Here is a 25,168-nt window from a genome sequence, read left to right as displayed (position 1 = left end):
AAGTTGAAGGAATATGTAAATGCGATTTGCTTGTATTGAAGTTATTATGGATTCGTTTCCGCAACTATAAAGTTTCCGAATTAATAAAGTTACAAATAAAGGAATAAATTACAAATTAGACACGAAGACATGGTTCTTGCATGACCAAAATAAAAAGCCTAGAAAAGTAAGAAAGACAAGATCATGATCCTAGTTCGGTCCCAGAATCATCAACAAACCCACTCTATAAAATTAAAATCTGTTTGGTCCCATTCGTCTTCACTTGCACATCATTGAATTGATTGTTGTATATGACGTGATTCACTTTATGCTTCTTCTCATTCCACATCCTCTGCCGACACTTTTTTTTTCGCTCCACGTTTCTTCACTTTTCGCCGACACTAAGATGAGAAATTCCTATGTTCAGAGAAAACAATAAATGTTACTCTCTTTCTCGTTTCAGTTTAGTCAGAGTTCTTGTTATTTACAGTTACAGTCTCTTTCCACAAAGGTTAGGTTTTAAAATTACATATATTCTCTTCAGTTGATTTGACATGGATCAAGAAAAAAGCTCTTTTAACTGCCAACAACATGTTCCAACTTTACAGATATTGTATACATGTATGAATCTTTGGCTCACACTCTATCCCTAACAATGGAGGAATCGAAGAAACATAACAAAGAAACAAACAAAACGGAAAATCAATTAATGCCTACCACTATGGTTCCAACAATCTCATTACAGAGGATACCATTGAACATAAGAGGGAGTGGGGTATCAAACTCACTGATTTGCTGACTCCTTTTACGGAATCTATGAAAGCTTCTTTGTTTCTCTCAGCTCATCTGTTCGCCTATGAGGTCGAGACCCACGAGAAGAAAGGTGACACCTTGGAATAACAGGAAGTAGAAATGCACTCCTTGAGCTGCCAAGAGACTCCTAAGCGCTGCAGTTAGCAAAAGAAACGCCAGTGCGAGCTCTTTGTGGTATATCTTGTTGGTTTTCTTGACGGGCTTCTTTGCTTGTTTCTGCTCTTCGAGTTGGCTAAGCTCCAACAGCTCGCTGTCGGAAACTCCCCTAAGCAGTTGACTTTTCTTGTTTGGTGCCTCTTTCTCCGTGATAGATAAAAGATCTGACTCTGATGATCTTCCAGCTTTTTTTGTGACAATCCACTCGTAAGAGCTACCCAATTGGAATAATCCGGATACCATAGCGTTGAACTTGGTGACGGACATTGTGTTCTCGAACAAAAGGTAAGGGACGATGAAAGGGAATGATTTTGGGGATGGAAGTAGGTTGAGGAAAGACATGAAAACCGGTATGTAGCAGATGACCCAAACAGGGAGCTCAGCTTCTGGAACAAACATGGTCAGTGGAAGGATTATGCAGAACAATGTGAAGGAGTAGAAAGGAAGTATAAGTTTCCTTAGAAGGAAGAAGAGAAGTATCAGATTCGCCTTCTTCCATATAGCTATCTACAAGAAGAACAGAATGAGAAACGGAAGAAGTCCGTAAAATGATGAAAAAAGATATAGTTGTACTTTGCAGAAGAAATAAGCTTTACACTACCTTAGAGGTCAAGATTGAACCAAGACACAAGCGGAAAAGCTGCATAGGTCCTGAATGCCAACGGTGTTGCTGCTTCTTATATGCTTCATAGGACTCAGGAACTTCACAAAGGACCTATAGATATTTTCATTCGAGTTTAATTAAATGGTTACATATGTAAGGTTTCTGTAGGAAAGATTGACAAAAGGTAATACCTTGACATCGTTAAGATAGATGAACTTCCATCCATGTAGATGAGCACGGACTGCTATGTCCATATCCTCGACGGTGGTCCTTTCAAGCCAACCACCAGATTCCTCGAGAGCTTTGATTCTCCAAACTCCCGCTGTTCCATTAAAACCGAAGAAGTTCAAGAACACGCCATTCACTTGCTGCTCCACCTCAAAATGAAAACACAGATTGATGTTTTGAAGACGAGTCAACAAGTTCTCGTCTTTGTTCACAAATGTCCATCTAGCTTGAACTAGACCTAACTCTGGGTTATCCTGAAGAATTATCACATTTTCACCAATTTTCACCAAGTTAGATCTCTCTCTCTCTCTCCATTTATCAATGATAGAAACATGAAACCATTTTGACAAAAAAAAGAAACATGAAACCAATGTTTAGACCAACCTTGAAGTGTGGAACTGTTAGTTTAAGGAAATCCGGTGTAGGTTGAAAATCGGCATCAAATATTGCGACATACTCGTATGCTTCCACGTAATCACAGCTCATAGCAGATTTGAGGTTACCAGCTTTATATCCGGTTCTAACCAAGCGATGCCTGTAGATTATGTTGACTCCCTTTTGGCTCCATTTGGCAACCTCAGCTTTAATCAACTGTTGGATGCTTTCATCATTCGAATCATCGAGAACCTGAACCAGTATTCGATCTTTTGGCCAGTCAAGTTGACACACAGCAGATATAGATTGTTCATACACCTGAACATGAAGAAGACTAGAGATTATAACATTGAGAGATTGAATTGATACTATAAAGGCTATATATCAGGAGAACCAAAGTTGAATAAGCATACCTCTCTCTCATTGCACATTGGAATCTGAACAAGAACCATAGGATACTCAAATCCAGATCCCTCAGCATCATCATTGCGGAACGGTTGCTCATCAAATCTCGGCTTGATTTTCTTAAACTTGATCCAAAAACAACCCAAGCAAAGTATCAAACGATCTACGGACTGTATAAGGAATAGCACAATACAAAACTTGGAGAGAGCTTTAATCGGAGGAGCAATATAATCAGCTCTTAGGCTTAACCAACCAACATACACAAGATGAAGCAGGCTCTGGATCTCAAGTGTGCTAGTGGGGATGTGAAGATTAGGGCTTTGAAAGTAATGCCATCCTCTGAAATAAGCAACAATCTCAAACCCGAGAATCACTAAGGAAACAGCTAAGAAGAGCTTAATGGCCGTGAAAAGCCATCTGTCTCTGCCTAATTTCTCAGAGCCCATTGGCTGAGTGAAACTAAGCCGTTTCTTGATAGCACCAAGGAGAGACCAGAAGACAGTGGCGAGCCAAGTGAGACATCCAACAGCTCTATGAGCTTTGAGAAGCAAAACCCAAGTCACTTGCTTAGCGTTCTTACCTCTGCTCTTCTCCACTGGTCTGAAAGCTGAATCAGGTCCGTCGATTTCAAGTACTGAGTAATTAGGATTCTCCATTTTCACTACAACTGGTGTTCCTTTCCTCGTATCCTTCGCCCACCAATCTGAAAAATCCAACCTTGGGGCCATCTTTGTCTCTAATAAATCTCTTTGAGAAGTAGAGAAATCGAAAACAGAAAGAGCAGAAAGAAGATGAAGTTCTAAATGTGGCAAGGATCCCAAAATAAACACCCAAATCTCAAAGTGTAAGATTTTAAGCAAAACCCATTTTCAGGAAGACAACAAAAAGGGAGCAACTTTGAGTGAGTAAAAAAGATACTTCTCAAGAAAGGAGTGAGCTTTCTACTAATAATGGAAGACCCAGATCCCAGAAATCTGAAATCTAGAGACCCATTTTTATGAAATTTTTATAAACCAGACAAAGAAGCATCCACAGCTCAAGGCTCATTTATAGTGGACCTTTTTTTAGAGAATGACAGAGAGAGAAGGATGGGTTGGTGAGAGAGAGGAGTGAGTCAGAGAGAAAGAGAGAAGCAAAGCAAAGCAAAGCAGAGGAGTGAGGTGGATGAAAGAAAGAAAGAAAGGTATCTCTGATCTGTGAGAGAAGTTTTTGTAAGTATGTCTCTCTTACACTTTCATGTGTGTGTTACTCTTTCAGCTACTTCCTTGATGGCCTCAGCATGCAAATTCATCCCCCTTTTTATCACTCTTTGTAAGCTTTCACCAGCACTTGTCATGTCATGTATCTTCTTCTTTCATTACATTAGAAGAAATATTTAAATTTTTTTGTATATTCGAAATCAAAAATATTAAAGAAAATCCAATGATGGATGGACCATATGGTTGTTTGGCAATTTGAGGTGATGACAAATTCAAATTTGTGAGCTACTCATATCTTTTACTGGAACAAGTTTTTTTTTATAAGAGATACCACCAAATCGGTTCAAAGTGAATCACTCAAAATGGTCTCACCGCTTCTCCTACGTGCTCCCCATGTCATTTTCCATGTCCGTCATATTATATTTTATACATATAGTAACATTCCATGTTTTTAGTAGTCCATTCAACTTTAGTTTTTCTTGTATCAAGTATGTCATCAACTTAATAATAAAGAACAAAAAAATGCATATGGTTGAGTCATTTAGTCAAGAGGACTTTTAATTTACTTGAAAAAGTGTGTGTTGTAGTCATAAACTTACGAGTCAAACCCATTCACTGTTTATAGAAATAAATGCAACTCGATATTTTGAATTCCATAATCAAGAATTATTTGTACATGGGAATTATTATAATCTGCAGATGTTTAGGATCGTAAGGAGGGAAACAATTACAATTGTTGATGATCTGTTTTTTTTTTCTTTAAAGTTGGAATGACCAATTGACAAAAGTACAATAACAATCAAAATAGATGGTCAAGTTTGTTGACTAATAGCAGCAAGAAACTTCTAAATAGTGCCGCTAATTATGGTCATTTGTAAACGAAAACAAAAAAGTTTAGTGGTGTGTCTTTGACAAAAAGAAGTATATAGGATTCATTAGCAATAGGGATAATAACAATCTCCCGATATGAAAATTACATCTAAAAAGTTCGAACCAACAATTAGGTTACGCTGAGTTACTTGTCGGTGGTGATATTAACACATGTACAAACTCTAGAAGATAAGGATATTCTTTTGGCATTTTTAAGGTTTATTTTTTACCATACAAATACCTAACGTTTTATGAAAGTAATCATATAATAAACTATAAGCAAAGGAAAAGCGAAAAGAATTAGTATATATATATATATGTCGTTCAAGAATAATTAATTTGTGTGCTAGTTATACTTTTTTTGTAATGTAATACCTTTTCTAGTTTGTTTTCCTTGTAGCATCTACAAATCCTCTTACACAAACCAATCGGTGCCTATGTAACAAAAAAAATCGTCAAGTAGAATAAAGTTAGAGTTAGGATATAACATGCAATACGATTTTAATAATATTGGCTATTATAACGTAATAAAATGATACTTAAAAATGACCTAGTTTTCTTTTCAATTTACTTCAGAATCGTTATCTTTTTTTTTTTTTTTTTTTTGTATACATTCCTCGGTATAATCACAAGTCTGCCCTAACAATAATTCAAAAATTATTGGACAAGATATATATATGATTAAGAGTGTGTGTTTAAAATGAATCCAGGTTAATCATGTATATATAAAGAGGATCGCTTATGTCTTTAGTGAATGATTGATTATTACTAATTTGTTATCAGTATCACTTTTGAATTATGATATTCGTTCAACTATGTTAACATATTATCTTACATACAAGTGCGTTACACTCTCTACTTTTATCAATATTATTGTAATTAGTGGATGGATACACTCATTCAAGAGAATTTTTCATTTTTTATTGATCAAAGTTTTTTTTTTCTATTTTTTTGTAAAAAGTTTCTCAACTCTTCCAAAGTAACATCCATTGCTTTTCTAAAATTTGAATATTCCGAGCAATATTTTGTTCTGTTAAGACCAATAATGTTGTCCTAAAATGGGTCTCGAACAGTGTTAACGAATGTATTAAAGACTTGAACAGGTAGCTGACGCTGTAATGACTCTCATGTGCTGTCTTTTCTATCACAAAAAAAAAAAAAAATGTGTCTTAATCTAAAGGTATTAATTAGTAGTAGACCCATTTTAATAACTTTTTTCCACAATTAAATAGAACAAACATTTCATGTGTTCTTCTAACTATTTGATAGTTGATAGTTGATAGTTGATACCCAACACATGCCTGATGTTTTTGTTGTATCGTTGTTATGCTACGGCCACAACTTTACAACTTTATCGACATATAATAACTGATATTGAATAACCTATTTGAAATCACCTGATCAGTGCAAGGTTGATTCTTATCAAAATTCAGTTACTTTAATGGCTTCTCTAATCTCTCACTTTTAGATCCAACCGAGAAGATTGGACCTGAAGGCTGAAGCTACTGTGATTCTTGAAACTTGAAAGTTTCTTGTTATACCGGTTTTACTGGTTCAACTTCTATCTAATACTTCGGTTCTTTCGGATCATTGGTTTGAATGGCAAAGACTATAACCCCCACTATGCCTTCCACTTCCAAAGAGATAACCAAACCCAACAAGTATCAGAAATACAACTTTTTTGTGACAAAGGACATATGTGACGCGCAATCAAATACAAATCAGATCTCGAGTCTCATTTTTTGTGAGCTTCCAAATCAGACATTAGCTTAGCCGGTTTAGCCTTTTTCTGTCGGTACTTGGCGTATGAGTACCACACACCACCAGCTGTATTGACCACTAAACCGGACACGTTCAAAGCATGTACTTCAACACCACCCAAGAGGACAAAACCGAGAGTCTAGGAGATTAAAAACGAAGCAAAGATAAGTATAAGACTAATAAATGCTTGCCTCTTGACTTGAAAATGAAGAGACTTTCATCTCGAAACAGAGCCAAATGAGAGTATATACTTACAGTGGAACCAACGCCTTTGAGGACACCAACGATGGTTGTTGTTAGTGCAGAGTTCACAATGGTGCAAAGAAACATGGTGAAGTTGAGGACAATGCCCATTACCAGTGAAAGAATGAGAATCACCAAGAATGGCAAATAAGAACACTGTCGAACAGAAGAAATAGTTTGACCTTTTAAGAAATTAGTTTCTGAGAAAAGCCGCAAGCTTAGAGTGATGAACGTTTCTGACCTTTGCAAGTAAGAGAGATAGAGAGTTTGGGAATTCGCCGGTAACTATGATGAGGAAGGACAAAAATGGGAGAGAAAGGAAGCTGTTATAAAACATTATCTCGATCGAGGAAAGCCCGTCTTCTGCACCAGACTTCTCAACCAGCACAAGGTACATGGTCTGCAGCGATGAGCATGAAACGATATTGGTTTTATCATATGGTTAATGGGGGATTGATGCAAGGGAAGGAAAAGAACAATGAAACCAACCTGGAAAAAGACAGATGTTAAAGCCAAACCATACCCAAAAAGGTCAAAAGAAAAATCTCCAAGAGCTGCAATTACACAACCTGCAGCTGTCAGTAGTACAGATAGAGCAACCTGAAAATTCAACAAGAGATTCATTGCTTGTTTCATTAGCAAAATTGAAAAATAAAAAGATGAACCTTTTCATAAAAGATTAGAGTGGCAAATACCTGAGTGGTTGGTTTGCCTTTACCAAAGAGGAACCCAGCAATCAAAACAGCGAGTGGAGTGAGTCTCTTAATGGCGATATACATTGGAATATTAACTCCTTTCAAGCTTGCAAGAGCAAATGCAACGTTAGCATTGTAGAAGATCGAAACCGGGAGTAGCTTTTTTGCGGTGGCCAAATCGATTCCTTTAGCTCTTGTGTATCCCATTCGTCTGCCAAAGTGTATAAGCAAAGAAGTTGCCAATTGCTAATACAAACCAAAAAAAAAAAAAAAAGAAGGACCAATTCATAACCAGCATTTTGAGGAAGTGAGTAATCCTAGTTAAGTAGATATCAAATACTGTAGTACCTGTAGGGTAAGAACAGTCATGGAATGTGGATACTGCATAATAACAGCTTTGTTGATAAAAACCATTGCCATGGAAGCAATGCCATATGAAACAGCTGAGATTAAACTGCATCATAGAACAAACATAAGCTTACTTATTCTCTGCACAAACATAACTTTGATTCTCTGTAAATCTCGAGATCTAGATCTACCCTGATGAAGAAGCGCAATTCAAAGTATCCAAGTTAATAACTTTAAGAAGCAATCGAATCCACGAAACCAATAAATGTATCCCTAACGCGTCCTAAATCGATCAGATACTTCCCTAATCGAATTGAAAGAAGCCATGAACAAAGAAAAAAAAAAGGGATCAAATTTGAAGAAGAGAGCAGGAATTAGAGGAGAGTAGAGTACCTAATGGACGAGCTAGGCTCCATTTCAGCTTGAACCTCCATGGGAATGAAGAGTGATTTGAGATATATAAATCTTTTGAAAAATCAGTATTGGTGGTATGCACAGAAATCAAAGAAAACTTTCCTCAGGAAACACGTTTTGTGGGTGATTCAACGTGATTCAAGACGTGCATTTCGAGAAGAAATTGCGATAATCATCTTTTTATTTGGATATACAGTACAGTTTCTTCCCTTGGATTGAGGATCTTAACCGAGAGCTCGAGCGAGGAGAAGAGGTCATTGGAGCAGAGCTTCCCAGTAAAAAGTCAACACTTAATAGTCAAAAAGTCAGTAACCTTCTGTCTGAACAACAAGGTCTATAACACGTTTCTGCTCCCACCAATAAACCGTTTTGTGTGCGGCTCATCTCAAATAGTTAAGCCCAAAAGGCCCAAAGGCTTCTATTTTTACTAAAATTAACCAAATAAAAATGATGCGATTACAACATTTCATTTCACGGCTATCAGAAATCATATCTTTCAGACACAACCAAAAGAAAAATGGACAAAACTGTCAAAAGTCAAAACCTATTACATAGAGTATCCTTTGCCAACATAGGTGATGAATGATGATGGGTTGGTACTTGGTTACATGCACAATTATTAATCGTGTAAGAAAAAGATGAGGGCTAGGTTGTACAGACTACACATACTCCGTTAACCAATGTGATAGATTCACATCAGCTTTTCCGGTTTTACTAGATTCGATTTACCTTTTTTGTAACGTAATTAAAAGAAACAACAATGTAACGTCATCATTTACTAGGAAGACGTGAGAACTAGAACACTAGAACTAGAAGGAAAGAGTTGCTCTGTTTTATTGCTTTCTATCTCACTCTCTGCCCTAAACCATCAACTGAGATTAGTGTGAACTATTCAACAATGGCAGATCCACCACGTTTTTCTCTGTTTCACCAAAAGTTTCTTACCGGAGATAAACCACTTCTCGTAATGCTTTCTCTCTTTTGCCTTTGGTTAAAGTTACTGTCTTTGGTTAAATGGATAATCAACTGTTTCTTTTGTATTTTTTGCAGACTCTTCATGCTGAGTTCTTAATGAACCACATGAAAGTGTCACTAATATCGGACGCGTCGGACAAGGTTTGGAAAGTGAAACTGGACGGCGGCAGGCTCGCCGACGGCTGGGAAGAGTTCACCGGCGAACATAAATTCAGAGACGGTGACGTTTTGGTTTTCAAACATCAAGGAGATGATGTCTTTCATGTATCTGTGGCCTCCGGATCTGTTTCCGGTGACATACATCACGCGTCGTCTAGCCACGTTGATACTGAGGATACTTGCATTGCTGATGACTATGTTGATGATGATGATGATGATGATGATGATGACGAAACTAATGATGATGATGATGATGATGGGGAAAGCAAAGATGCTGCTGATATTGATGATGATGGGGACGGGAATAGAGCAAGTGAGTTGTTTAATGAAACTACAGAATGTATATATCTCTGTTTAATTTTTGGGTCTAATTGGTTTGGTGACTATGTAAGTGAAGACTGTTTTGATTCAGGGAACAAGAAATCAGAAGATTCTTCATCACGCCACTCTTGTTTCATCACAGGATGTGTTACTCGCTATAGCCTCAACAAGGATCGTTTGGTGACTACTAAACTCCATTTTAACTCTGTTGTAACAGTCAAGAGTATAGCATTGTTGAGTGATCTGACTTGTTGAAGATGTTATTGCAGGATCTTTCTAGAAAATATACGGTGTTGTTTGGTGAGCACCAAAAAGCGTGTGAGATCGATGTAATGAATGAGCAAGGGAGAATATGGACAATGAAACTTGCAAAAAACATCTCAAGTGGTGTGTTTTACATCAGAGCAGGCTGGGAACACTTCTGCTTTACTAATGATCTAAAACAAGGAGATTTATGTAAGTTTAAACTTTTCCAAAATGGGAAAAAGCCTGTGCTTTGGTTGTGCCCACAGGAACCTGGCAATGACCATAAAGAGAAGAGAACGTTGGATGAAGTTTCAAAGGCAAAGGAGAAGAAGGCTCCTTCACCAACTGTGATAGTAAAGTATACACCAAGCCGTGACAGTACCGGGCAGCTAGTAAGTTCAAGAACTTGTTGTCAACTTGTCATGAACTTTTTTTGTGGACATAGTCATGACCTCATGAGTTTAAGCGTTTGATACTGAATGAATCTTTTTTCAGTCACTTCCAGTGAGTTTCACGAGGGAGTATGGCATTAAGAAGGCAGGGGACGTAATTCTGCTGAACCAAGATGGAAGGAAGTGGTCGTCTTATCTACAGATAACAGGACTTGGACGAGGCGGAAGTGAATGGTTTTATTTGAGAAAAGGTTGGAGAGAGATGTGCGAAGCGAATGGAGTGAAGGTCAATGATTCCTTCAAGCTGGAACTGATGTGGAATGGTGAAACTCCTATGTTTAAGTTCTGCTCTAAGGTGAACAACTAACACAGCTTTGTGTATATAAAAAGATCACTGGCTTGCTTAGAGAGACTGAAGAGCTAAAACATTTGTATATAAAGATGCTAAATGATCTCTTGAGTTCCTTTCAGATTGACAACCATGAATACAAGGGAAAAGGAAACCAAAAAACTTGTAAGAAGAGAGCTTGTGAGACTGCTCCTCAACCAAGGAATGTGAAAAAGACTCCAAGAGTAGGAGTAGAGGGACAGGTTAATAAGAGAATAAGTAGCGGACCATTGCAACCACAATCTTTCTCAGTCTCTGATCAGGTGGCTAGTGTGAAGCAGGGAATTGTAGATACTCTGAACACTGTGAGACAGTGTCGGACCGAGCTTGAGACAAGTGAACAGAATCTGCAAGCCTCTTTGCTAGCAATAGACGCCTTAGGTGCGTTCCTGAAACAAGATCTTGCTGGTTTTTTCCATTTTTGTTTGACTTAGGTTTCTAATCTTGTGATGATGAAACAGGGGAGAGGATATGGGGAATCAGCAAAATCCTCAGCAATAATCTGATTTGAAGTGAGACTGAAGATGGGGGAAAAAGGAACAAGAGTATTTTGCAAGCACTTTTTGTGTCTTGAATCATTCAAAGGTGGAGTCAAGTAGTTTTCATTAGATTCTTCTCCTTCCTCCACCAAACTAACGTATGTTTATTATATATTTGAGATTTGCAAGTTCCGGAGACTGTCCACTTGAAAAGTTTGTAGTATGGAAGAGTTTGTAACTTGCCTCTTCCGTTGCATCAGCAATCTGGACTATTTCATTATATCTCTGAGAATTTTTGTTGTATTACAAATTAATCACCATTGGTTTTTCGCATATTTTATACTTGAGAATAAGAAATATATATATATGTCTTTTAGTGTTTACAAACTATGTACTCATCTCCATCGTTGAACGAGTTCCAGTTACAAACAAGATTTGCAAAAAGCTCGTGTTCCATTTCCTAATCTTCACTTTTAAACTTGAGGATTACTTGAGGATTTTGTTTATTTTCAATACTTTCTCCCCTGTTTATGTTCGACATTAAACATGTTAGAAACAGAGACCCAACATAGTCAAAGAAAACAAAGTGTTCATCAGCGGTTACTTGATTTGCTCATACCTAAAGCGTCAATTTCCAGCAACGAAGCTTTTAAACTTTGCTCCTTTATCTCAAGCTCTGACCGAAACCGTTTTATACCAGTCAAAATGTTTACAATACTCTGTTTCACATTTTTCGCTTCACCAGAGAATGAGCAGTGTTGAAGTGGTTGCTTGCGTTGCAAGATTTTTGGATCATCACTGGATTTGTTAGGTGCCTGAGTGCGGCGAGAGTGTCCTACTTCTACAGACACTCGAGCTCTCTTTTGGTATGGAGCTCCCGTCTCTTCTGGAGCCTCTTCTTGTTTTGCCTGAATAAACAATTCGTTTAATATTCTGATTACAATTCAATATAACAAAAAAGGTGACTTGAACCACAAGGTGTTTGTTCACCCTGACCTTGGCCATGAAGCAGAACTTGAGCATAGGAGTTGTGCCTTCTCCTCGAACAAACTCCAACGTGAAGGTCTCTCCCGTCTTTAACTTATTGGCTGCACAAAAACTTGTCCAACCATGTGCCATGTAAAACTCTTCTCGTTGTTTGGGAGAAGCTACATAGGATGGCCACTTCACTCCATTTTTGTCCACTAGAATGATCTCTTCTGCCTGCTTGATCCCGTTCTCCCTAGCAAATGATCTCGGAAGACGCTGCAGAAGTTTGAAAGCATTAGCAAAGTATCACAAAAATGCATAATCGAGTTAACCCTACACCTAAAGATGTTGAAAACTCACAAGCTGTCCTGACTGGAGCATATAATGCTTAAAAGTTACAGTCAGAAACTTGTTCTGCTTCGTCGAAGCACTCCCACCTTCCCTGCTATACTTCTCCGAAACATTAGCTTTTCCATTTGCTCCGGAACGGTTTCTTTCTGGAATAATATAAGAACACAACCGTAGCAAAGGCCTGGTCCTATTCAGAACAAGTTTAAACCGGTAGAACGATCCGGGTTTTAGCTCATTTGCATGACAGAAACTAGTCCAGCCTCCACTGATATAATCCTGACCATTAAAGTTGTCGTGTTGCAGACCCAGAGCCCATGATTCCCCACTTAGATTCATTAGATCAATCCCGCACCATCTTTTGCTCAAACCATTTGATCTCGACAAATGTTTTGAAAAATTCTGCAAAAAAAAAAGAACAAAGCACAAGATCAATGTTCATAAAAGGAACTCAAGGACAAGAACTCTAAAGAGTTTGATTCCAAGTAGAAAGAAACCACTCGATTTAGGCGTAGGTTGGAAGGTGTGACGCCGATAAGACAAAAAATTTCGGATGAAGAAGACTCTGCTTTTATTCTTGACTCCTTCTTCCTCGATATGTTCTTCGAAACTGATTCATCGTCCCCTGTCTCATCATCACCAGAGCTACAAGATTTACACTGTAGCTGAGAGAAACAGCGTCCGGAAGGTGTGACATGGAAAACCATTTCGCCGTCGTGTCTGAAAAGCAAAACGTCGTCGTCTCGGAGACAGTGAGCGGCTGAGAAATCGTCCCAGCCCCCAGCGAATCTCCGACCGTTCAGTTTCACATCCCAGGTTGTATCCGAAGCGTCAGAGGTCAGTTTCAATTTCCCTAAGTCGTTCAAATCCTTTAAGTAAGCCGTAGAAAACACTTGAGGAATTATCTGCAACAACAGTGACAACCAAAAATTTGAGTTTCGTGGTAGGTTGAGAATGAGAGTGAGATTACTGGATTGGAGTTGTGTCCAGCAAGTGATATGACGAAGCTTGGTTGAGATGAAGAAAGTGGAACTGCCATTGTTGAAAGCTCAAAGGAAATTGAAAGTCTTGATTTTTTTTCTTTACTCTTTTCAATGCTCTCGGGTTTTCCTTTTATTATAGCCAAATTTGACCATTACAGCATTTTTATTGGGAGTACGCTAACAATATTGTTGTCAACATTAATTTAATATTAAATTTGTAAGAAGAAAAGTTAGTTTTTGTAATCAAAAGATTTTCTTAATACCGGTTCTTAGGTTTTTTTTTTTTTTTTTTTTGACATTACTGGAATACTGGTTTTTAGCTTTTACAAAATTAACCTAAAATTCACATAAGATACTTGGTAATAATGTTGGTCTTACTCTTTTCGTCTAATCTCTCATCTTATACGTTTTGGTAATCTAACAAATGATAAAGGCATTTATATTGTTAACACGAAATTATCATAAAACCCAAAAACAACAACATTAATTAAGTAATGTAGCCAAATTATATGACGGAAACCAAAAAAAGAAGACTTAACCGAACAACAAAAATTAGTTAACTTGATGTAGAATTTACTTTTCTAATATTCTTTCTATCCAGTTTATTCAAAGTCTTTCTACACATCATCGTTTCCTTTTCCAAGATAGGCATGTTCTGTTCGTTAGCCCTCTAGGAGAGTTCAATCAAAGGGATATGGCGAATCTAATCCTTCTGTACAGAGTTTCTTTTCGAGCAACCTTTTTCAAGAATTTATTACTCATTTTCTTTAATAACATAAAGCGTTTTGTATTGTTTTGGTGATCTTGCTGAAATAAAATGGAATCTTGTTAACCTAAAGACAAAATATCTTTATTAGCTCTCCTTCAACGTGGTATGTACTAGATAGACAAGCTCTTATCTTTTTTATTTCATATTCTATATTTACATAAACATATATACTAGTATGAAATATATTCAAATTAACATAATAATTTTTAACATTTACAAAAAAATAAAAAAATAAACCAAAAAAAAAACGTAATAATTTTTGTTTCCTTCAAAATTAAACACAGGGGGAGAATGTGACAGGTTCAGTAAAACACAAGTAATCGAATAAATTTCCATATTTGGTTATAACAAGTTTAGTAATAACCAAACAAAAGTTTCATTCATCCGAAACATGTCAGTAACTTTATTTTGACTAAGACGTGAATGAGATAAAGGTGCCATGCAACACTTGACTCCATTGTTGCAAAGTACCTGGTCTATTTTCTAATCTTCATTTCCGATTTAAACTTCACTAATGTTGAAGATTTTGCTGATTCCTGTCATCTTTTCCCCTGTTTTTCCAACATCACATTATCAAAAAAAATCATAAGAACCAAAATAAACCCCACACACACACACACAATTAAAGGGTAGTTGTTCATTGGTAATTCAGGCCATACCTAAAGCATCAATTTCTTGCAGCGAAGCTTCTAGGTTTTGTTCCTTATTCTCCAGCTCCGACCGAAACCGTCTAACATCGGTTAGAGTCTCCACAATACTCTGTTTCACCTTTTTAACGTGATCAGAGATTGAGCAAGGTTGAAGTGGTTGCTTGCCCTGCAAATTTTCTGGATCAGTGCTACTTGGTTTGTTCAATCCCCTAGTGCAGCGAGATGGTCCTTCTTCTGTACAAACTCGAGCTTTCTTTTGGACCCGGTTCTCTGTTTCGTCTTCAGCATGCTGTGCTTGAACCGTCATTTGGGGTTTCCTCTCCAGAGTCTTGTGGCCATCAAACGATGCTTGCTTCACCTGAACACAATTCGTTTTAACACAGCAATTTCACAACAACATAAGTTCAATAACTAGTACAGTAATTGCTTTTGTGCTAACCTTGGAACATATCTTGAGAATAGGAGATAATCCTCCTCTAATAACCTCCAGTGTGAAGGGATCACCAACGTTCTTTATGCCATTGGCTACAAAGAACGCTTTACAACCTCTAATGTAAAACTGATCTCGCCCCTTGACGTTAACTAGATACGACTTCCACTCTTCGCCATCTTTGTTCACTATAGTTACCTCTCCTGCTTCCAGGATCCCGTTCTCTCTTGTCAACGATGCAGGAACACGCTGTACAAGTTTCAACACATTTAAGCCGATGACAACAACAACAACAAAGACTTGAAAGCCCTAAAATAAAGGTCTTAAAACTTACAAATTGGCATGTCCTTAGCGTGTAAGGTTTAAGGTCCAACGTCAGAATCTTGTTCTGATGCATTGGAACTGTCTCTGAGCAATGCTCAGATTCAATCTCATCAACTTCACTTTCAGAAACATTCTCTTTTTCGTTTGCTTTGGAACTAGAAGTGTTGGGGCACAGCTGTAGCACAGGTTTAGTTCCGCTTTGGACAAGCTTAAACCTACATGAAGATCCGGCTTTGATCCCGTTGCTACGGCAGAAAAGTTTCCAGCCTCCACGCATAAAAGCCTGACCAGTGCTTTTGTTGTGTCTAAGAAGAAGAGTCCAAGATTTTCCATGTTCATCTTTTAGATCAATGTAACACTCTCTCCCGCCCAGACCATTCGACCTTGCAAATTTGCTTACAAGACACTGCAAAACCATAACTTAATTACAGTGTAGCAAGAGATCAATGGAATAAAAAATTGTATAAACGAGTCAAGCTAAGCGAAATAGTAGTAACCATATTATCTCTTTTAAGGCTTGAAGGTGTGACGTGCGCAATAAGATAAGTTTCTTCAGATGACTCTGTTTCAGTTCTTGCTCTCTTCTTCGACGAAGTTTTCTTCAAACACAAATCCTCTTCGGATACTGGATTGTCATCATCTCCAAGATCGACATCATCGTCTTTATCATCATCATGAGCATCAAAAACATTGTGTTCATCGTCAGAGGTAGAAGAAGAGATCAACTGTATCTGAGAGAAACTGCGTCCGAAGGGTGTGACGTGGAAGGCCATACCACCGTCGTGTCTGAAACTCAAAACGTCGTCGCCGCGAACAGAGTGGAAGACAGAGAAATTTTTCCATCCGCCGGCGAATCTCCTGCCGTCCAATTGCACTTCCCAGACTCTGTCCGAAGCGACTGAAGTCAGTTTCAGCTTCGTTGACTGAATCTTACCCTTGAAGTGTTTCGTCATAAATTCAGCAGGAATTATCTGAAACAACAAATCAAGAAATACCAAAATGATTCATGCATTGTAACAGAGATGGAGACATCAGAGAGAGAGAGAAGGTGAGATTGAAAGGGAGTGAAAAAATACAGGATTAGAGTTCTGTCCAGACAGATCAATGACGAAGAAAGCTTTATTGTTTGGAGGGGAGATTAGTGGATCCGTCATTGTTGAACAGCTCTAGATGAATAATTCTTCTCTGAAATTTTGATTTTTCCAATTCTTCTTCTTCTTCTTCTTCGCTGGCGTTATGGTAGGGTTTTAATACTCACAGCATAACTCCTCTATTCTTGTTCATTTGTCGTGATTAACTCCTGATTTTATTGTCAATAAATAAATGATAGCCAAAGATATTTTATAGACAAAACGACTTAAATGGCAAGGTTTCTTTCCTCCTTTCTGATTTGATGGATGTAACTCGTTGGACTGAAAGTATTTATTTATTTGTCAGAATGAAAAGGAAAAAAAACGTCAATTTTTTCAAATTGTTTGATTGATTTGATTTTATTTTTCAGCTGTGATATGTCTACTTTATTATGGTGATATAATTATATAGGCTTATCTTCTTCTTTTCTTCTGATCCAATGCATTACAACCCTTATATATATATATATTTTTTTTTTTTTCAACCCTTATATATTAATATGTATATAGCACAATTTAAAAGTATAATAAGTGAAATATTTGATTCCTATATAATAGCATTCAAAATTTTAATAAGTCAGTTATGGCGGATGACAAAAAAAAAAAAAAAAAAGAAAAAAAAAGTCAGTTATGGCTTTTGCATTCACTGAGGCAGAGTAGAACTATATAGTATGAGTTAGGTTTTAAAAAACATTAAACAGTTTCTTTGTTAATCAGAATGATCCATTTTTATCCATAAAGTTGGAAGAATCCAGAATGCCTCATGCCTAGTTTTGTATATTCCATTATTAGGAAAACAGATTAGAACAAAATGTTCTGTTTTTTCCCCCACGTACACAACTACAAACACAAACTCAATGTTGGAATGTCTATCTTTGGTGTAGCCTCTGTTTCAAGTTCAACGATTAAATTCTAGCTAGCTAGATGCCTAGAATATGTTGATTAATTACGTGGGAGAGTGCTCCAAAGGCCAGACTAAAGCTCCATACCGCCGTAGAAATTAGATTTCAAATCATATTTTGCTCTTCGATTTCGTGTAACAAAAGCTTCCAGATTCCGTTCCTTTGTCTCTACAGTTTGGCCTGAAACCGTCTGATACTAGTCTCCTCTTAAAAAAACGATGTTTCATTGTTTCTGTTAACATTTGTTTCCAATATCTTAACTTTGATTAAAGAAGAAGATTCGAATTTTTATTTGTAGTCATTTATTATTAGTTCATAGATAAAAGAAATAAAAAGAGGTATATATGATGGTACCCAATCAGTAAATGAGGTATTACTTGTTAGCACCAACAAGAACAAGTGTAATGAATGAGAATAAAAGGAGTGAGTCATAAAAACAGGTAGCTGAAGCTCTCTCATTAATAAGAGAGGAGCCGTGCGAGGATTACCAAAAAGACACTCGTTAGCTAGCTTCTACACTTTGTTGGTTTTGTTTTTTTTTTTTCTTTCTAAAAACTATTAAAAGAATGGCGGATCCAGTTCTTCAATCTCCGGAAAACCCTCATTTCTTCAAGGTTCTTCTTCCAGGCTTCGACTCCAACCTGGTACTCTGTCTCTGCCTCTCTTTTACAAGTATAGCTTAGTTATTATGATAGATGGTTTCGTTTTGAAACTCTTTTGCATGTTGTTTCAGAACATTCCTATGAAGTTTTTCTCTGCATACATAGAAGGAAGATACGAAGGAAAGACAGTGGAGCTAGAATCCGACGCGTCTGAGAAAAGTTGGAAGGTTGAGATGGAAGGTCGGAGACTCACCTTCGGCTGGAAAGAGTTCGCCAGCTCACATGATCTCCGAATCGGAGATGTTATCATTTTCAGACACCAAGGAGCTTTGTTGTTCCACGTCGCTTGTTTTGGACCCAGTTGCTGTGAGATTCAGTATCGACAGTCTTGCAACGACGACGATCATCTTTATGATGATCAGGAAAACCTCAGTAAGTTGTCTTCTGTTCATGGAATTCACATTTTGGTTTTGAAAAATAAATAACCTTTTTCTTGTTATGATTTAGAAAACGAGTCGATGAAGCAGAGTCTAAAAACAGAAGTAGAGTCTTCACTAGACGAAGACAAAGATAACATGGTTAAGTCATGTATAAGTGAGTCTTGAACTCTGAACTTGTTGGTGTTTCAAGAACATATACAAGGTCTAAAACTTTTCCAACTTGTATGAGAACAGGAAAGCTTCCAAGAAAGAAACATAAGAGGATCCCTGAAGCAGATGCAAAGTCGTTTTCATCAGATGAGTTTCGCTTCGTTGCACGTCTAACAGATTCGAACCTACAAGAGGATACACTGGTTGGTACTTGATATTTACTTTTGATTTCTTTTGAGAGCCGTAAAAGTTGCTAATCATGATTTTAAGTTTTTTTACTTTGCAGTTTTTTCCAAAGAAGTTTGCTACGTCCGGTGCTCTGATTAAAGGAAGTAACAATATTGTTCTAATGAACGAAGTAGCAAAGAAATGGAGGCTAATTCTCAAGTTCAGAGAGTCAAGTAGAACGTTTTACATGAGGGATGGCTGGAGAAGTTTTTGCCATGAGAATGGGCTTAAACCTGGAGATGCCGTCACGTTTGAACTAGAGAGCAACAACTTGAAAACGCCTCTTCTTCGTTTCTCCACTGCAGAATTTACGAGTGTGTCCACTAAAGACTGCAACAAATTAGGAAAGATAAACAAATCTGGTGATAGTCAAAAAGTTTCATCATCATCTTCAGTGACAGTAAGTGAAGACCGATTTGTGACACTAACTGCCACACCATCCAGTCTCCAAAATGGTAGACTTGTAAGTCAAATCAACTCTCTTGGAGGAGTTTTGTTCCCTTGGTTTTGGTCATCACTTATCAGGAAATGTTTTATAAATTGCACAGTGTAAGCTTACTGCCTCCTTTGTGTGCAGCATCTTCCAAAGAACTTCGTTAAGGTTAACCGAATGGAAAACCTAGCAAGGAGGAAGATAACTCTGTTGGACAAGCATGGAAAAGACTGGGCAGTGACTTTAGTCAGGGAAAGGAGAAATACACAGACGCGTTTGGGTTTTGGGTTGAAAGATTTTTTCAAGGCTAATGGCACTAAGGCGAATGAATCTTTAGTGTTTGAGTTGGTTTGGGAAGACAAAACAACTCTTCCTTTGCTCAGATTCTGCTCCAATGCCAAGACTTACTCTAAATTGCGTCCAAGTTATTAGTAAGTATATCCTGTAATAGTGAATTCGTAACCTATATATGCAGTATAAATCCAATGTCTAGCTATGTAAGAGTTAACAACATATTTTATCTAGGGCTTGGAAACAAGTAATCAGTTCTACATATGATCAGTCTTTAGTACCATTAGTCAAGTAATGTAATCTGCAGTACTACTGTAATGTAAAAATTCAGAAGTTTTCTGCATAACAATATTGATGATGATGATGATTCTTGTTGTCATACATGATCTTTAATAGTTAAACGGCCGCTGCTTCTGGTGTCATTTAGCTTTCACCATTGAATTCTCAACTAACTCTAATATCTATAGACTCTAGCTAAGGTGCAAAGAAAAGAATCAGAGTAGTTGCCAATTAAAAAAAAAATCAGAGCTTGGACCGATAGGTTGAAGAAAGTCCTATTAGAAAAAGGGAAAGAGATAGCTGGAGTTCTCATAATGAAAATGTGAAAGACAAAAGCTTGACCATAAATTTAAGAAGGTAGAGTTAGAGGATTACCAAAAGCACACTTAAGTCATAAATTGAAGACTTGATAAATTATTCGTTTGCTTTGTGGAGAAGCGCTTTTTCCAACCTCAACAGTGGAGGATATAGTTCTTCAATCTCTCAAACCCACATTTCTTCCAACTTCTTCACCCAGGCTTCCACTTTCTGTCTTTCTACCAGCCAGTCTCAAATATTGTAGACTTGAAAGTTAAAGCAAGCTCTCGTGGTTTGAGTTTTGGGTTTTGAGGCCTTGTAAAGTGTACTGAGCAAGCTTATTATTTCCTATTCTATGCAGCATGTTCCGCAGAGCTTCATTGAGGGTAACAAGATGGCAGATGCAGGAGGGAAGAAGATAACTCTGTTGGAGAAACACAGAGTAGAGTCGCCAGTTAATCTAGTGGAACACGATGAAAATGGAAGGATACATTTGAGTGAAGGTATCAGAGATTTCTTCAAAGCTGCTGGCGTTATGGTGTACGACTATTTTTGGGTGGAGTTGGTCTGGGAAGACAGAAACACTCTCCCTGAGCTCGAGTTCTGCTTCAGGATCAAGACTTCAAGACCTTGACTCTAATTTGCATCCAACTTAATTGGAGCGTGTGATCGTTTTTAGTGAAAGTCATAACCTATGAGGTATGAATCTAATGTTTGGTTATGAACTATTTAGGAAAAAGCCAACGTGTCGATTTAAGTCAACAAAATACTATCTACTATAAGGGTCTTGATGATTCTGTCACATGAACGGCAAACAATTTGGTAATTCACCAGTAAGAACATTTAAATTCTAAGTATAATCACCCTTAAGAACCATATTTAAGTCATTGTGTAATAGTACCTACATCCCTATTGTAAGCTAGACGCTCTGTTGATTTTCATATGCTGTAAGTCTGTAACTCCACATCATTGAGCGTCGATCATCTTGGTATCCATATCTCTCACAGGAGGCTTAAATTGTGTACAGACCAATGGATTTGACGTTGTAGGGTCTGAACAAGTAAAGACAGCCTGATATTTCACCTCTGGATCTTTGTTCCCATTTGCTGCATCCTCTTGATGATCCGTTGAAGAGTCATCAATTGAAGGGTTTGACTCGGATTCCAATGTATCAGCCCTTTCAACCTCACTACAACAGTCAGAGATCAGCACTGATGGCGGTGGAGATGGTGATGGTGATGGTGATGGTGACGATGATAATGATGATGGTGATGATTCTTGTTCACATTCAGGGTCTTCAATGGTCGCATGGATGCTGCTTCTGCTTTCAATAGCTCCTACCATCGAACTCTCAACTAACTCCTTTAGGCAAGATTCTGTGTCTAATGTGTCTGTTTTCTTCTCATCTTGAACTTCTGATCTAAGACATGATGATGACGACCGAGCTTGAATCCTGCATGACATCAGAAACATAAATTAAGAAACTCGCTAGTTCAACAACCGCAGTCTTTTTATGTTTTCATCATATACAATCAATTTACTCAGCTCTTAATGGTGAAATAAACAGCCTCAATCTTGTGGTTATAGATTAAATTTACACGGGGAGCTGAACAACGAAAGACAGAAGGAGACAAGCATACCTGCTGTAGAGGAGCATATAAGCTCTTTGAGAAAGGACATCTTCTAATTCAACACTTTCTATCTGTGAGTATTTTTTATTATGGTTAGAAGATCCCTCAAAAAATTTGGAATCGTCATAATTCCATGCTAACAAGAAGAGCAGAAAGTAATATGAGTGTTGTTACCTCGGAATCATCTATTCTATACCAGTTTCCGCAAAAGTCCTTAATGTAGCATATGTAATGGCCGAAGAATGATGCATTCAGTATATCTAAATGGACAACCACTGCGTAGAGTTTATATACATCTGATCCTTCCCCACCTTCACTCATGTAAGGATTAAGATCCAATGTCTCAGGAAAACTTATTCTTTTGTTCAGTTTTCCGTATCTACCTCCCTGAACATAATTTCACAGATGTGTTATCGACGACTATTCCCAGAAGATATTTAGAAAAAAGTAAGGCAATGCTACAAATACCTGATATCTTTTTAAGGCAATCGTAAGAATATTTGGAGCGCGCCTAATCGTAAGACGCTTGCATGCCTTTACATAGTCTTTACACCTGGAAAGAGAAAATATTATTGGGTTTAACAAACATAGTCGATTTTTAAACTAATCAACTAACACACTGCTTAAGATTCATAGCTTTTTGGATTTACTTATCGTACCTATCACATTTGTACATATTATCTCCCTGAAGCCACTCTTCGGTTGTAAATTGATCAAGACATTCCTCCAAAGACACCGCATCCCCATGCATCTCAACGATTAGATCCATCATATTTTCATACTGATCAGAAACATGATTGCAAACAGTGCACCTAACCTGGAAAGTTGAAAATGCAGAAAATATGGGAAAAAGGCTCAACAGAGAAAGATAGAGAGAGAAGAGGACCATTAGAACTTAACGTAAGTTTACCACAGGAAGGATCTTGATTGTTTTTTAATCTACTGGAAAACAAGTTCCATATATTCTCTATGGGGGCAGCCAGCTAAAGACAAAAAGAAGTAGCATGTTGAATTCTACAATTCAAAAAAAAAAAAAGGAAAGAATACGTATAACAGGATATTTCCTAAGATCCCAATGCATCTATTGTTAGCTTGCCTTAATATGGTACATGAATGTACTATCACCATTCAATCAGACATATGAACATTTGACATTGAGATCAGGAAATATCACCTGTGATTGAAGGAGACCTCCAAATATATATTGGATAAGAGTTGTTTCTTGACAACGAAGAGGCACTATTTTTTCTCCACCGAATTCTTCTAGGCAAACTGACTGCATCATATCAATCGCATACCTAAATTATGTGAATTGTCTAAATCCATCAGTTGGGAGATTCACAGACAAAACACTTGGGAAATAGCTATGTTCATGAGTAAGAGATACTGACCTCATGAACTCATGAGCATCCTCCTGTCTTCCATACCCAAGAGTTCCACCAATATTAGTTAACCGTGAAATAATACTCATTGGTGAAAAAGGGAACCGACTTTGACTTGCTCTCTCAACATGGGTTTGAAATTCACAGAAGAAGCACCAATTGTTGAGCATACCTGTCAAACAAAACATAGGATCAAGGCTAGAGCGCATACAGAAAACTAAACTAAAGAGCTTGAAGCATTAATGCAAAGTGAAAAGAAAGAAGTTTTACATTCGCTCTTGTGGCCTTTCTCCAGCAAATATGAAACAAGAGGACGTGTCCACGATAGGCATTGTAGTATAACATTGGCAAAACAACTGAAAGAGAATTAAAGTAAATCATATTTAACGTAGAAAAAACAAACTCAATTCATTTCAATTGATGCTTGAAAGCTACATTAGAAAATAGATGAACACAAACCTATTTCCACAATTCATGAGCCCACAGGGAGCCAATTCTGAACTGCCCCAGTTAAAATATTCAACAAATTCTTCATACGGGAAAAGAACCTGAAGAAAGTTGCAAGAAAAAAGTACAAGTAAGATTTTCACAGTGACTCTATCAAGAAAATGTCAAAACGAGTTGAGAAAAAAGGAAGACACATTACTTCTCTTGGCTTGAGGATACTCTTGTTTCGACCCTGATCAGAAACCAGCGCAACCTCAGAAGCATATCTATTCCCAAACGAAGAAGCTCTGAACCTTAAGCCATTCTTTGCAGATGAGGTTAAGCTAGTAATCCCAACATCCTTGCATTTTCTTTGATGACGTGAACTCCAATCTGAACTTTGGCACTCTTCTGAGCTGATAACAAAGGATTTCAAATAACCAAATTAAAAACACAAGCTGTTGAAGATAATTCAAACTATCTGAGCTCATTTAAAATAAGTTCCCAAAATAATCTAAGTAACAACTTCCAAACTCATGATTCTTCTATTGAAAAGGCCACGACTTTGAAATAATTACACATCCGAAATGCACTAACACCAACTTTAAAACACACGGTGATCCAAGATAATTCCAAACTACCTGCTGCTCATATAAGCTAAATTCAGAAACAACAACTTCCAAACACAGGGTTCTTCTATTGAAAAGCTCAAGACTTTGAAAAGAATTACATATCACAAGCTCGCAAACATAGTAATAAGTCTCCCACTGGAGAGATCTTTCAATTACACTAAGCTCTAGAGATAATCCCAATACAGATATTGAGTTTGAGGGCATACCAATTTCGAAAGGATTTGCAGCTGGAGCATTTCTCCCCACAGACAGAGAAATCTTCAGCATCCACCGCCACGAATTCCCGGTCGAAACCTCCGGCGGCGGCGGCTCCGATGTCGAAGTACTTAGCAGCGGTGTTTCTGAGGAAGTAAAAAACACCAACGGCGAGGAAAAATAGAGTGGCAATGAGGCGAGTGAAGACAGAAAGATCCACCGGAAAACAAACCTCATGCATCTAATTGGCTTCTATAAATCATCGGTCTCTTCTTTCTTCTCGTGTCTTCTGTATCTTTTTATATTTCAAGAATTTCACTTTTATTTTTGTCTTTTCTTGTATTACCGCTTCATTGATTTTGTTACTTACTTGAGAAGACAGTGACACAGTGTTAGAGTGTGTTCTATGTTGGGTTTGGGCCTCTCCAATACAATTTATATTACTGACTGGCCCTTTAAGTTTTCTTTTTTCCTTTTATCAACTATGTTTTTTTGTAGTTGCTCGCAATATTTCCCTTTTTTTTGGCTTTGAATACTTTCTTTTTTCTTACAAAACTAAAATTGTATGAGATTATGAATGATGTCGAAAAAAATATGATAACAATTCTTTGTTTCTAGTAAAAGTCC

General features: G+C 37.4%; 7 protein-coding genes across 12 annotated transcripts; 2 read left to right on the top strand and 5 right to left on the bottom strand.

The window, feature by feature from the left end:
* Positions 1-35: 35 nt before the first annotated feature.
* LOC17880334 (probable xyloglucan glycosyltransferase 5) lies at positions 36-3,863 on the bottom strand. 2 transcript variants are annotated; one of them, XM_023779618.1, is made up of 6 exons: positions 2,569-3,863; positions 2,165-2,473; positions 1,744-2,034; positions 1,550-1,663; positions 768-1,455; positions 36-396 (listed from the first exon to the last, which is right to left on the bottom strand). In XM_023779618.1, exons 1-5 carry the CDS (start codon positions 3,286-3,288, stop codon positions 817-819), a joined length of 2,073 nt encoding a protein of 690 aa, XP_023635386.1. In that variant the 5' UTR covers positions 3,289-3,863; the 3' UTR covers positions 36-396; positions 768-816. The 2 variants fall into 2 exon arrangements, with proteins under 2 accessions (XP_023635386.1, XP_006283245.1); XM_006283183.2 differs by lacking the exon at positions 36-396 and having other exon boundaries at positions 537-1,455; positions 2,569-3,862.
* Positions 3,864-6,146: 2,283 nt separating this feature from the next.
* Positions 6,147-8,357, bottom strand: LOC17879754 (UDP-galactose/UDP-glucose transporter 7). Its single transcript, XM_006284042.2, has 7 exons — positions 8,070-8,357; positions 7,677-7,782; positions 7,329-7,574; positions 7,123-7,233; positions 6,875-7,033; positions 6,646-6,789; positions 6,147-6,529 (listed from the first exon to the last, which is right to left on the bottom strand). Exons 1-7 carry the CDS (start codon positions 8,108-8,110, stop codon positions 6,365-6,367), a joined length of 972 nt encoding a protein of 323 aa, XP_006284104.1. The 5' UTR covers positions 8,111-8,357; the 3' UTR covers positions 6,147-6,364.
* Positions 8,358-8,743: 386 nt separating this feature from the next.
* On the top strand, positions 8,744-11,385 carry LOC17878853 (B3 domain-containing protein REM1). Of its 3 annotated transcripts, none has more exons than XM_023779218.1 (7): positions 8,744-9,054; positions 9,141-9,537; positions 9,637-9,725; positions 9,815-10,183; positions 10,287-10,538; positions 10,655-10,952; positions 11,033-11,385. In XM_023779218.1, exons 1-7 carry the CDS (start codon positions 8,989-8,991, stop codon positions 11,080-11,082), a joined length of 1,521 nt encoding a protein of 506 aa, XP_023634986.1. In that variant the 5' UTR covers positions 8,744-8,988; the 3' UTR covers positions 11,083-11,385. The 3 variants fall into 3 exon arrangements, with proteins under 3 accessions (XP_023634986.1, XP_023634985.1, XP_023634984.1); XM_023779217.1 differs by having other exon boundaries at positions 9,622-9,725; XM_023779216.1 differs by having other exon boundaries at positions 9,141-9,725.
* A 105-nt stretch (positions 11,386-11,490) lies between these two features.
* On the bottom strand, positions 11,491-13,435 carry LOC17880993 (B3 domain-containing protein REM3). The gene is made up of 6 exons (XM_006283591.2): positions 13,338-13,435; positions 12,865-13,272; positions 12,380-12,769; positions 12,047-12,295; positions 11,670-11,958; positions 11,491-11,574 (listed from the first exon to the last, which is right to left on the bottom strand). Exons 1-6 carry the CDS (start codon positions 13,404-13,406, stop codon positions 11,537-11,539), a joined length of 1,443 nt encoding a protein of 480 aa, XP_006283653.1. The 5' UTR covers positions 13,407-13,435; the 3' UTR covers positions 11,491-11,536.
* Positions 13,436-14,373: 938 nt separating this feature from the next.
* LOC17878508 (putative B3 domain-containing protein REM4) lies at positions 14,374-16,807 on the bottom strand. Its single transcript, XM_006283535.2, has 6 exons — positions 16,600-16,807; positions 16,021-16,494; positions 15,534-15,929; positions 15,209-15,448; positions 14,779-15,127; positions 14,374-14,670 (listed from the first exon to the last, which is right to left on the bottom strand). The coding sequence occupies exons 1-6, from the start codon at positions 16,675-16,677 to the stop codon at positions 14,621-14,623; spliced, it is 1,587 nt and encodes a 528-aa protein (XP_006283597.2). The 5' UTR covers positions 16,678-16,807; the 3' UTR covers positions 14,374-14,620.
* Positions 16,808-18,082: 1,275 nt separating this feature from the next.
* On the top strand, positions 18,083-19,331 carry LOC17878425 (B3 domain-containing protein REM7). The gene is given in 6 exon segments (XM_023779219.1): positions 18,083-18,199; positions 18,289-18,589; positions 18,665-18,751; positions 18,832-18,950; positions 19,034-19,183; positions 19,185-19,331. Coding segments are annotated over 6 exon segments (786 nt in total). The 5' UTR covers positions 18,083-18,121; the 3' UTR covers positions 19,236-19,331.
* Positions 19,332-21,001: 1,670 nt separating this feature from the next.
* LOC17878046 (ubiquitin carboxyl-terminal hydrolase 18) lies at positions 21,002-24,875 on the bottom strand. 3 transcript variants are annotated; one of them, XM_023779397.1, is made up of 12 exons: positions 24,553-24,875; positions 23,935-24,130; positions 23,748-23,836; positions 23,559-23,644; positions 23,298-23,460; positions 23,081-23,204; positions 22,806-22,889; positions 22,566-22,723; positions 22,375-22,459; positions 22,081-22,293; positions 21,916-21,977; positions 21,002-21,728 (listed from the first exon to the last, which is right to left on the bottom strand). In XM_023779397.1, exons 1-12 carry the CDS (start codon positions 24,780-24,782, stop codon positions 21,242-21,244), a joined length of 1,977 nt encoding a protein of 658 aa, XP_023635165.1. In that variant the 5' UTR covers positions 24,783-24,875; the 3' UTR covers positions 21,002-21,241. The 3 variants fall into 3 exon arrangements, with proteins under 3 accessions (XP_023635165.1, XP_023635166.1, XP_006283326.1); XM_023779398.1 differs by having other exon boundaries at positions 23,935-24,125; positions 24,553-24,861; XM_006283264.2 differs by lacking the exon at positions 22,806-22,889 and having other exon boundaries at positions 24,553-24,873.
* Positions 24,876-25,168: the final 293 nt, after the last annotated feature.

The sequence above is a fragment of the Capsella rubella genome, unplaced genomic scaffold (assembly GCF_000375325.1).
Source record: "Capsella rubella cultivar Monte Gargano unplaced genomic scaffold, Caprub1_0 scaffold_7, whole genome shotgun sequence".
Classification (NCBI taxonomy): domain Eukaryota; kingdom Viridiplantae; phylum Streptophyta; class Magnoliopsida; order Brassicales; family Brassicaceae; genus Capsella; species Capsella rubella.
The sequence above is the reverse complement of the archived record's forward strand: the minus strand, read 5'-3'. Positions and strand labels throughout refer to the sequence as shown.

What these genes read in the sequence shown, in the direction of transcription:
- LOC17880334 (XM_023779618.1), bottom strand. Translation starts at nt 3,288, where the DNA reads ATGGCCCCAAGGTTGGATTTTTCAGATTGGTGGGCGAAGGATACGAGG. An exon ending in TCTATCTTAACGATGTCAAG is followed by an intron (nt 1,664 to 1,743) that starts GTATTACCTTTT and finishes AAATATCTATAG; the next exon opens with GTCCTTTGTGAAGTTCCTGA. An exon ending in GTTCAATCTTGACCTCTAAG is followed by an intron (nt 1,456 to 1,549) that starts GTAGTGTAAAGC and finishes TTCTTCTTGTAG; the next exon opens with ATAGCTATATGGAAGAAGGC.
- LOC17879754 (XM_006284042.2), bottom strand. Translation starts at nt 8,110, where the DNA reads ATGGAGGTTCAAGCTGAAATGGAGCCTAGCTCGTCCATTAG. An exon ending in AAGGCAAACCAACCACTCAG is followed by an intron (nt 7,234 to 7,328) that starts GTATTTGCCACT and finishes TTGAATTTTCAG; the next exon opens with GTTGCTCTATCTGTACTACT. An exon ending in TATCTCTCTTACTTGCAAAG is followed by an intron (nt 6,790 to 6,874) that starts GTCAGAAACGTT and finishes TCTGTTCGACAG; the next exon opens with TGTTCTTATTTGCCATTCTT.
- LOC17878853 (XM_023779216.1), top strand. Translation starts at nt 8,989, where the DNA reads ATGGCAGATCCACCACGTTTTTCTCTGTTTCACCAAAAGTTTCTTACC. An exon ending in CCGGAGATAAACCACTTCTC is followed by an intron (nt 9,055 to 9,140) that starts GTAATGCTTTCT and finishes TATTTTTTGCAG; the next exon opens with ACTCTTCATGCTGAGTTCTT. An exon ending in GCCTCAACAAGGATCGTTTG is followed by an intron (nt 9,726 to 9,814) that starts GTGACTACTAAA and finishes ATGTTATTGCAG; the next exon opens with GATCTTTCTAGAAAATATAC.
- LOC17880993 (XM_006283591.2), bottom strand. Translation starts at nt 13,406, where the DNA reads ATGGCAGTTCCACTTTCTTCATCTCAACCAAGCTTCGTCATATCACTT. An exon ending in ACCTACGCCTAAATCGAGTG is followed by an intron (nt 12,770 to 12,864) that starts GTTTCTTTCTAC and finishes TTTTTTTTGCAG; the next exon opens with AATTTTTCAAAACATTTGTC. An exon ending in GCTGGAAATTGACGCTTTAG is followed by an intron (nt 11,575 to 11,669) that starts GTATGAGCAAAT and finishes GAACATAAACAG; the next exon opens with GGGAGAAAGTATTGAAAATA.
- LOC17878508 (XM_006283535.2), bottom strand. Translation starts at nt 16,677, where the DNA reads ATGACGGATCCACTAATCTCCCCTCCAAACAATAAAGCTTTCTTCGTC. An exon ending in CGCTAAGGACATGCCAATTT is followed by an intron (nt 15,449 to 15,533) that starts GTAAGTTTTAAG and finishes AAACTTGTACAG; the next exon opens with CGTGTTCCTGCATCGTTGAC. An exon ending in TTCTCAAGATATGTTCCAAG is followed by an intron (nt 15,128 to 15,208) that starts GTTAGCACAAAA and finishes AATTGTGTTCAG; the next exon opens with GTGAAGCAAGCATCGTTTGA.
- LOC17878046 (XM_023779397.1), bottom strand. Translation starts at nt 24,782, where the DNA reads ATGCATGAGGTTTGTTTTCCGGTGGATCTTTCTGTCTTCACTCGCCTC. An exon ending in GATGCTCATGAGTTCATGAG is followed by an intron (nt 23,205 to 23,297) that starts GTCAGTATCTCT and finishes CACATAATTTAG; the next exon opens with GTATGCGATTGATATGATGC. An exon ending in AATATGTACAAATGTGATAG is followed by an intron (nt 22,460 to 22,565) that starts GTACGATAAGTA and finishes TTCTCTTTCCAG; the next exon opens with GTGTAAAGACTATGTAAAGG.